We start from the raw sequence: 10,748 nt of genomic DNA on the forward strand, positions 1-10,748 counted from the left end.
GACTTTATTGTGAAAACAGATTGATACATGTTGCATCACAAAGCTCAGGTGGTCAGCTGGTCAGCCTGAGCTGGTCAGTCATTGATCACAAGGTTTGTAGTTTGAAACTTGAGCTCCTTCTGTCCACGAGGCCCCAGACTTTCCCTGCCTGAGGAGATCAGAGGGGCTGAATCAGGGCCCCATTTTATATCAGCCCCCAAAACACACTTGGATAAAGCTGCTTTTAACCCTGATGTGGATGTTTTTATCTTCATGTTTGATTTTGGTTTGTTTCATTCATTCTGTCGTCTTTATATTCATATTTGTAACTGTCGGGGTAAAACTTGCTTTTTCTTGAGACTCTTTCATTGTGTTGCTGTTTAATGTGTGTACAGCACTTTGTAACTGCTTTAAAAGTCTCATATCAAGAAAATCAATCAATAAATGAACCTCCCCGAGTGCCCTTGAGCAACATGAAGCGCACATTGATGTTCAGGACAAAAGTGTCCAGATGACTGTAATGTAAACGTGTCAGATTTGAGTTGATTTATATTCATGAAGCTTTATGTAAATTCACTGTAGGTTGTAACTACACTCGTATGTGTTTACCTCAGTTATGTGTTTGTGTGCATTTTGTTCTTTGATGCATTTTATTCTGTCACTCCGTCTGCTTTTCACCTCCCATTAAATTAATTTAGCGTCTTCTACTGCATCAATTGTATAATTAGTACTAAAGATTGAGTTATTATCATTTGATGGGTAATAATTAGTCTCAGGTGGAGTTCACCTGGCTGAAGTAAATGTTTTGGAAAGTAGACGACTACATGTCATTTCATCTCTGAGCTTGGTGATGAGAATTGATCCAATAAGCAGGTTTCATACTTGTTCAGGAAAACATGTATGGTGTTGAGGTTTTATATAATGCATGTGTGTAAAGTGTTTGTCTTTAATACTGAAGGCTTCAGCTTTACCAGGATGTTTAATGTTAATCACATCTGGACTTACCGAGCCTTTCTACAGTTCCTCACAGCTGGAATCAGTCTCTGTTTTCCGTACCGTGAGCTGATGTTGTATTTCTGTGGGTCTAACTCATCCAGAACCTCCTCTGACATCTGCAGCATGTAGGCCAGAGCTGAGCAGTCGAACCCAGAGAGTTCCTTCCCTGATCTGTTCTCTGACTTCAGGAACTCTTGGATCTCCTGATGGACTGAGTGGTCGTTCATCTCCGTCAGACAGTGGAAGATGTTGATGCTTCTGTCAGGAGAGATCTTATCACTGTTCATCTTCTTCAGGTTGTTGATGGCTCTCTGGATGATTTCTGGACTGTTGTCTGTCTGACCCAGCAGGCCTGCTAAGAGTCTCTGGTTGGACTCCAGAGAGAGGCCATGAAGGAAGCGAACAAACAGGTCCAGGTAACCATTTTTACTTTTGAGGGATTTCTGCATGGCGCTCCTCAGGAACTCATCCAGGGAAGAGTAGCTGTCCTCATCTTCGTCCTCATCTTCGTCCTCATCTTCATCATCCTCATGTCCTCTCAGGAAGTCCTTCAGGACCTCTGTGTTCCTGTTGGTGTGACAGTGGATCATGTAGACTGCAGCCAGAAACTCCTGAATGCTCAGATGAACAAAGCAGTAGACTGTTTTCTGGAAGATTACACTCTCTCTTCTGAAGATCTCTGTACAAACTCCTGAGTACACCGAGGCCTCTGTGACATTAAGACCACAGCGCTCCAGGTCTTCTTGGTAGAACATGATGTTTCCTGTCTCCAGATGTTCAAATGCCAGCCTCCCCAGCTTCAGAAGAACTTCCCTGTCAGCCTCCGTCAGCTCCTGTGGACTCGTCTCACGTCCCTCATGGTACTTCTGCTTCTTCCTCTTTGTCTGAACCAGCAGGAAGTGTGAGTACATGTCAGTCAGGGTCTTGGGCAGCTCTCCTCTCTGGTCTGTAGTCAACATGTGGTCCAGAACTGTAGCAGTGATCCAGCAGAAGACTGGGATCAGACACATGATGTGGAGGCTCCTGGAGGTCTTGATGTGTGAGATGATTCTGCTGGACAGATCTTCATCACTGAACCTCCTCCTGAAGTACTCCTCCTTCTGGACGTCAGTGAAGCCTCGTACTTCTGTTACCCTGTCCACACATGAAGGAGGGATCTGATTGGCCGCTGCAGGTCGGGAAGTGATCCAGACGAGAGCCGAGGGAAGCAGCTTCCCCTGGATGAGGTTTGTCAGCAGCACGCTGACTGATGACTTCTGTGTGACATCAGACACGACCTCATGGTTGTTGAAATCCAGTGAAAGTCTGCTTTCATCCAGGCCGTCAAAGATGAAGAGAAGTTTACAGACAGCGAGCTTCTCTGCTGTCACCTTCTGTAATGTTGGATGGAAAACATGGAGCAGCCTGAGAAGACTGTACTGCTCATCTCTGATCAGGTTCAGCTCCCTGAACGACAGCAGAACCAGCAGACTGACATCTTGGTTTTCGGAGCCCTCTGCCCAGTCCAGAGTGAACTTCAGCACCGAGAAGGTTTTTCCAACTCCAGCGACGCCGTTGGTCAGAACCACTCTGATGCGTCTCTGTTGGTCAGGTGAGGCTTTAAAGATGTCGCAGCACCTGATTGGAGTTTCACTGAAGGTCTTCTTCTTGGAAGCTGTCTCAAGCTGCCTCACCTCATGTTGGGTATTAACCTCTTCACTCTGTCCCTCTGTGATGTAGAGCTCAGTGTAGATCCTCTTAAGGAGGGTTCCACTTCCTGTCTCATCACTTCCTGTTTCATCACTTCCTGTTTCATCACTTCCTTCAGTCACACGTTCACATCTCCTCTTCAGACTGATCTTATGTTCATGGAAAACCTCCTGCAGACCAACATTCACTGAAAGAAGAGAAGAAAGTGGGAGACAAAAAATACAACGTGACAATCAGCAGTCAGTGGTCTTTTCATGACAGATTAAAAACCATCAGTATAAGAATATGTTTGTTGTTTCCTTTTCCTTTCTCTCCACCTGAACGTGGTGGAGAGGTTTGTGTGTCCCTGTGATCCTCGGAGCTCTGTTGTCGGGGGCATTAGCCCCTGGCAGGGTCTCACAAAGCTAATGAGCCCCAGAGGAGGGGCCAGACTGAGAGGGATTCAAAGAACCTCTATGAATCAGCCACAAAGGTGCTGCAGCACCTGAACCAGGAAAGAGAAATCAGGGCACCTTTCTGGAGCTAAACCTGGGAGTGGAGGTCTCTGGTGAATATCTGGTGGCTGGTCTTTGACTACATGGAGACGCCACCCTGTGGGCTGACTACCAGCAGGGACAGGCGTTGGGGTCGGGTGTGTGCCAGTTTCATGCAAAAGAAGGAAGGTGAACTGATTCCTGGCATCAGACTGGTCCTCAGGACAGGGAATGTCTCCTCTCATGGGGGAAGGAACAGGTGCTGGTGCTGGAGGTGGGGCAGTACCAACTAGATTTAGTTGGGCTCACCTCTATGCACAGCTCTGTTTCTTGAACTCAACTGCTTTGCTTGAGGGACGACATCTCAGGTTGGCCCCTGTAAATGACCAGCAGCTGCACCTCAGCCCGTCCACTACACTCTGCTGCTGCTAACTGCTTGTTATTCCCTCACTACAAGGGAGGACCAGCTACTGCTCAACTAAATCCAGACTGGTTGATGTCCTGGATCCACAATAGTGACACAAACCCCCAGTGACATCACAACAGAAGAAACTGGACACAACTTCACACTGAAAACTCTGTTCAGACTGAAAACTCTCCTGTTCAGACTGAAAACTCTCCCGTTCAGACTGAAAACTCTCCCGTTCAGACTGAAAACTCTCCCGTTCAGACTGAAAACTCTCCGTTCAGACTGAAAACTCTCTGTTCAGACTGAAAACTCTCTGTTCAGACTGAAAACTCTGTTCAGACTGAAAACTCTCCTGTTCAGACTGAAAACTCTCCCGTTCAGACTGAAAACTCTGTTCAGACTGAAAACTCTCCCGTTCAGACTGAAAACTCTCCCGTTCAGACTGAAAACTCTCCGTTCAGACTGAAAACTCTCCCGTTCAGACTGAAAACTCTCCCGTTCACACTGAAAACTCTCCTGTTCAGACTGAAAACTCTCTGTTCAGACTGAAAACTCTCCTGTTCAGACTGAAAACTCTCCTGTTCAGACTGAAAACTCTCCGTTCAGACTGAAAACTCTCCCGTTCAGACTGAAAACTCTCCCGTTCACACTGAAAACTCTCCCGTTCAGACTGAAAACTCTCCGTTCAGACTGAAAACTCTCCGTTCAGACTGAAAACTCTCCGTTCAGACTGAAAACTCTGTTCAGACTGAAAACTCTCTGTTCAGACTGAAAACTCTGTTCAGACTGAAAACTCTCCGTTCAGACTGAAAACTCTCCCGTTCAGACTGAAAACTCTCCCGTTCAGACTGAAAACTCTCCTGTTCAGACTGAAAACTCTGTTCAGACTGAAAACTCTGTTCAGACTGAAAACTCTCCTGTTCAGACTGAAAACTCTCCTGTTCAGACTGAAAACTCTCCGATCAGACTGAAAACTTTAGTTTATTTAAGGATCTCTTATTGCTTCTAATTGTAGCACTTGAACCTTTTCAACATAATTGATACATTTGATCTGCTCATGTTGTGTCCACATGGTTCAGTCAGTTATTTTCAGTCACTTTGGATACAAACGTCAGCTAAATGAACGTGTTGTAATGAAAACTCTCCGTTCAGACTGAAAACTCTCCGTTCAGACTGAAAACTCTCCGTTCAGACTGAAAACTCTGTTCAGACTGAAAACTCTCCGTTCAGACTGAAAACTCTCTCGTTCAGACTGAAAACTCTCCCGTTCAGACTGAAAACTCTCCCGTTCAGACTGAAAACTCTCTCGTTCAGACTGAAAACTCTCCCGTTCAGACTGAAAACTCTCCCGTTCAGACTGAAAACTCTCCCGTTCAGACTGAAAACTCTCCCGTTCAGACTGAAAACTCTCCTGTTCAGACTGAAAACTCTGTTCAGACTGAAAACTCTCCTGTTCAGACTGAAAACTCTCCTGTTCAGACTGAAAACTCTCCGATCAGACTGAAAACTTTAGTTTATTTAAGGATCTCTTATTGCTTCTAATTGTAGCACTTGAACCTTTTCAACATAATTGATACATTTGATCTGCTCATGTTGTGTCCACATGGTTCAGTCAGTTATTTTCAGTCACTTTGGATACAAACGTCAGCTAAATGAACGTGTTGTAATGAAGCAGGCTCCATTTTTAAGCTGTTTAATGTGCTGAAACTGAGCAGCTAATTAGCTTCTGCTGTAGCCTGAAAATAGATGTTAGCAGCACTTTTCCTCACTGGATGTTTGTTTGGTCTCTTGTTCAACAAGTGGATCTGCAGGACGAGGTGTGTGTTTGTAAGTTAGAGGAGGAGGAGATGTTAGCAGGAAAGCTAATGTGGACTGTTGTTTAAAGTGCTGTTTTGTCTCAAGCTGCTGTCTGCCGTTAGCAAAAAGTAGTTTATTTAAGTGTACTACAAGTATACTTATTTTATACTACAACTGAGGCAGTATACTTGAAGTGTACTTTTTATATACTACATTCTATATACTTAGAAAAGTATAGTGAAGTATACTTGGCTTATACTGAAAAGTATAAAGAATAGTCTAAAACTAAGTACATTAATACTTAGATTTATACTTTAATACTAAAGCTTATACTTGTACTTCAGTATACTGTAACGCCTCTTGTGGACTGTTGTGCAAAGACTCTTGGGTATTCTGTTGTTGTTGGTGTAATTATGGTTCGTGAATGTGTTTGTGAATAAGATGATGTGTAAAGACGGTTGCGGGTTAATTTACATCCTTGTTCTGTGGTTAAATTGTGTCGAGTTAACAAAGATGATAAAAATGTTGGCACCGTGAGTGAAGGAGTGTTTTCTGGGAGAGACTTCCTGTCTGTTAAGCTGTGGGTGTGTGTGGTAATAGATGCCAAGTCCCTGGCTGAAGTTTGCCAAATTACAAATACTGATACTTAATATATCTTGATTTAAGTGCAGATTAAGGTGAAGTCACTGACTTGTGCATACATTTTAACTAGCAGAATAAAGATATTTTTCACTCCCCACACTTGCTTTGAGGTGTTCCCCCTGTTATAAACTTGCATGTTACTAAACTAAAATGTGGACTAGACTAGTAGGATACAGATGAGTGTACTTGTTGTATACTTGAAAGTGTACTTACATAAACTTAAAATGACCCTATAAAGTATACCTAAAGTATACTTTTATAAACTTAAAATGTTCCAATTTAGTCCGAAGAAGTATTAAATTAGTATACTTTCTAGTACGCTACAAGTACATGGTCCATAGTATACTTGCTATACTTATACTTATACTCAAGTATACTTAATAAAATGAACTTCAAGTATACTACTTTTTGCTAAGGGTGACACTTCTCCATCTCCATCTATGCATACAGAGAACAAACTGCTTTCTGATTGGTTAATGTGTGACAGAACAAATGTATTAAAACAACAAGTAGTGTGTTCAGACATGAAGACATCAGCAGACAGATATATAGTCTTACTTTGTACAGTGCTGCTCAGACTGGCTGTCTGCAGTCCAGCTCTTGTTCTGGATCTACTGAATATAAAAACACAGAATCATCAAAACAAAGCATGGCAGTGAGAGAGGGAACAGAAAATATGAATGAGTTAGTATCAGTTGTCTTACTTTGAGTCTGATGGTCCAGGTTCAGTACTGAAGTCTGGAGGATCACGATCGTTGGACCGGTCACTGTTCATAGACAGACAGCTGGATACTGGAGACTCTGCTCTCTGTCTGTTGGACTGAACTCTGCAAACACCAACATGTTTGTATTTATATCACATGAATCTTTGAGAAAAAGTCCATTTACACATCCACTGAGGGAGCAAACTCCTCCTGTCCATAAATAACAAGTTTAACTATTTCTATTTGTCCTCTTTGATCAGATTACAGCTTTGTACGTGACTGACAGCACTAAGAGGAAGATGGGACGAATGATTTCTCTGTCATGAGTCCAAAAGGTTTGTTAAAGTTAGTTAGCAAATACATTGTTGTTGAAATATACAAACACAACATGAACTAAACATGTCGTTGTGAGAGGGAACTGAAAAAAGTCACATAAATGAGTTAGTATGAGTTGTCTTACTTTGAGTGTGATGGTCCAGGTTCAGTACTGAAGTCTGGATCAGGACCTTTGGACGGGTCAGTGTTCATAGACAGACAGCTGGATGCTGGAGACTCTGCTCTGTCCTCCTCCTCCTTCACACAAACACTCATCTTCTGCTCTGAAGTCAGTCTGAGAAGTTAAACATTAACAAGAATCAGGAAACAAGTTTGTTCAAGAGTCACACAAGACGGAGAGAGCAGGAAGTAACACACACTCTCTCTCCCCTTCACACACACATTATACAGTATAATAAAAGCAGCCAGAAGTCCACCTGCTCAGGTTACTTCACACCTGTGCTTGTTTTCTTGGGTTACTGGAGGTTTAAAGAGTATTATTCAGCCAATCAGGACTTTATGTCCACAGATGAATCAAACTGTTGACTTCACTCCAACATTTCTTTCCTCCACAGTCCACAGGGAGAAAACTGACTCACAGTAAGTAAAGTCACAGTAAATAATCACAATGTGTTTTTAACACTCACCCTGCCTCAGACTGCAGCTGTTCTCCTTCTGCTCCGTCCTCTCAAAATGGAGTCTGACTCAACACTTTCACTTCCTCCCTGTCCTCACATACCTGTCGTTTGCTCCTCCCCTCAGTGAAGAAGTCAGGTGAGTTTATCTGTGTGTGTGTGTGTGTGTGTGTGTGTGTTTCCTGTTTGACAGTCTGATAGCAGCTTCACCCTCGTTATCTTCAATCTTCAGCTCTCTGAAGGAAAAACAACACACCTCAGTTAGGATTATTTTATTTCTTTATATAAATGTACAGACAATACATGCAGATGTGTTACTACCATACAACATCTGGGCCTGTGGCTGACTAACATTTTAATATTAATCAACGACCCAAACAGGTAAAACTCCTGCGTTCCTGAGTGGAAACAAAGACGGTTTCTTTTATAAGAGCTGAAATCTAAAAAGGCAACAGACTAACTAAACCACCACAGACACACACACACTATTAATATCAAATAATAAACTCTATATTGATATTACAACACATCGCTACAACAACTGCTAATGACTGAACACCAGTGTTGGCTAACATCAGACAATATAACAGTGCTAACAAAACGCCAAGTCATTGGCTAACCAGCTAGCTATTTAGCCAACTTTAGAAATATACAGGCCTGCTATCAGCTAGCCAACATTAATTAGCTTGTGTCAGGTCAGCGACGTTAACTTTAGCTAGCTAGTGTTAGTTAGCTAAAGTGTAATTCCAGGAGACTAGCTAATATTAGCATTGATCTGTAGACACTTGATACAGTCTAATTCAGAAAGTCTGAAGGTAAGAAAGTAAAGAGCGATAAACTAGCTTGATGGCTAGCTACTCACGCTAACTTGCAGCATCCCCACTAACTTGCATGACGCACACGAGCAGAGACGTGAACCACGGCCATGATGGAAGTGACGCTGACCAGTTAACTTATATTACATGTGTTGTAACTGCAGGTAAAGTGATTCTCCCTCTGGTGGTACATTTGAGCAGTGCAGGCTGTAGATCTTCTACTTCCTGTCAGATCCTCAGAAGAAGAAGTCAGACAGGAAGTGATGTTCAGTCGTTTATCAGTTCAAGTTTGGCCACATTGGATCCATGAAGCCGAGACAATCCACTGCCATCCCTTGTGTACCTTCTTTTAGACGACATCATCTGTAAGTTTGACAACATGCGAGTGATTTATGTTCATATCAAGTGATTCTTTCATGAGTTGTGTCCTTTATTTTAGATAGTATGCAAGCTAACGTTCAGTTAATGGTCACATGCCTGTTGAATGTATAGCAGCTAATTCCAGCTAATACTTACCTTTAGTTTTCTATTTTAACAGAAGATAGATTATAGTGCTCAACATGGTTAAACAGTAGAGGAAGATTCTGGTTTAAGAAACTTATCCTGAGCTCATCTGTACTCTTATTTACCTGAATGTTATCCTGATATCTGAAAAGGAAGAATATGGTTTTACTCACCAGCTGACATGTTGTACTTGTTACTCATGTGGATACATGAGAAAAGTGCAAACGTGTTTGTATAAAAATAATAGCAAATATTATCACCTGCATGACTAGAGGCACCTGAAGCCACTTGTTTTCTTTTTCCCATTCCAGTCTGTTGTTGCAGACTTTTCTTTTTCTCTCGGGGGAGTAACGTTACTGCTCGTGGTGGAAGGCGTACCGTCTGCAGTGTGCTGTAAACCGATGTTGTTGTCAGCTGTTACGGCCTCCATTATGATAACCTAGACACTGGGCTCAAAGGGGTCGGAGGAAGCAACATATTAAGGACGCCACACTCAATGTAAACAATTAAACAAACTTTATTGTGCAGTTCTCCAAAGAAAACCCAAGAGCAAACAAAAGAGGGCTGAAGATGCCGGCCAAAAAGAACAAAAGATGAGAGGATGTGGGACCAGCTGCGCAGTGAGCCGTCGTTCCCACACCTTCTCCTAAACTACCTAAAGGAAAACTAAGCCTTAAACAAAAGAGACGAGATAACTGAACTACCGGCAATCTCCAGCCCAAAAAGGAAAACAAACTAACACAACAAAACCCCAGCACCAGAGGAGCATGGAGGTTTCCACCAAACCTGTCCAGAACAACGGGGTAAAAGAGTGAGGGGAGAAACCCTCCTCACAGGAGTGCTGCTGCTGTGTGTGCTCTGCTTGCTCCTGCACTCTCTGATATTTTATCACCTCCCCCACTCTAGAGCACCAATTACTCTCAGGTGTGCTCAGGTGAAGAGGAAGCTATGACCAGGCACACAGAGAGAGGGAGACACAGCAGAACCCCCACCAGAGCACACGTAACATCAGCCATGCTGGTTTGTTTTCCCAGTTGCCCCCATAGACATATATACACAGACGCCTCACTGAGCGGGTTGGCCCGCTGCTGCGATACATAGACGACGCCGCCATATTGGAGGAGGCAGATCCGCCCTGTGATCTGATACAAGTAAATGGAGTGAACTTTATAAAGCTCCTTCTACAAAGTGCTATAAGTTAATGTCTCATTTACACATTCACATACGTACGGATATATTCAGTGAACAGTGAGGAACCAAAAACACCGTCTGTAACGTTCTCTGATGATTATAAACGTTAACTACTCCTTATATACAGGTCAGCACCACGCTCGTTGGGTAAGTAGAATGTTGACGACTTCCAGTTTGCTTCCGGTCAGCCTCTTTATTTCCGGCGAGTGAATTTCTGGCGGTGAAGCAATGGAACTATTCTACACTCGGTGTTTGCAAGATCTCCCCACCATCACAATTAGTGACGTACATCGTCTGGTTCAAAGAGGAAGCTCTGCACCAAGGAGTAAGCGCCAAAAGGTCTTCAAGATCTATCTTTGCTTTTCCAGTCAGCACACTACTCCACTCTCAAGCTGGCCGCGGTGCCCCCTGTCCTTAGCTGCACAGAGACACAGCAGCGCTGGCACAAGACAAGAACCATGGGAAGTATTTATTTGGATCCAAAACACAAGCTGATGCTGTTTCCATTGCTGGTAATCCATCAATGAAATTTGTATTCATTTAATGGTTCTTTTGTGTACTTAATAGGGTGTGAAACCAGGCAGAGTGGGTGATATGGT

The 10,748-nt window shown here is 43.1% G+C and overlaps 1 protein-coding gene across 1 annotated transcript in view; it reads right to left on the reverse strand.

The window, feature by feature from the left end:
• Nucleotides 1-8,304, reverse strand: part of LOC115573677 (NACHT, LRR and PYD domains-containing protein 3-like) — a 249,496-nt gene extending 241,192 nt beyond the window's left edge. The window contains exons 1-4 of the mRNA XM_030404596.1: nucleotides 7,462-8,304; nucleotides 7,150-7,299; nucleotides 6,690-6,812; nucleotides 6,544-6,599 (exon numbers count right to left, since the gene is read on the reverse strand). Of these exons, the coding sequence (XP_030260456.1) occupies nucleotides 6,544-6,599; nucleotides 6,690-6,812; nucleotides 7,150-7,280 (310 nt within the window). The 5' untranslated portion in view covers nucleotides 7,281-7,299; nucleotides 7,462-8,304. The remainder of the gene's footprint in view (nucleotides 1-6,543; nucleotides 6,600-6,689; nucleotides 6,813-7,149; nucleotides 7,300-7,461) is intronic.
• Between the last annotated feature and the right edge of the window lie 2,444 nt (nucleotides 8,305-10,748).

The sequence above is a fragment of the Sparus aurata genome, chromosome 1, assembly GCF_900880675.1.
Source record: "Sparus aurata chromosome 1, fSpaAur1.1, whole genome shotgun sequence".
Lineage (NCBI taxonomy): Eukaryota > Metazoa > Chordata > Actinopteri > Spariformes > Sparidae > Sparus > Sparus aurata.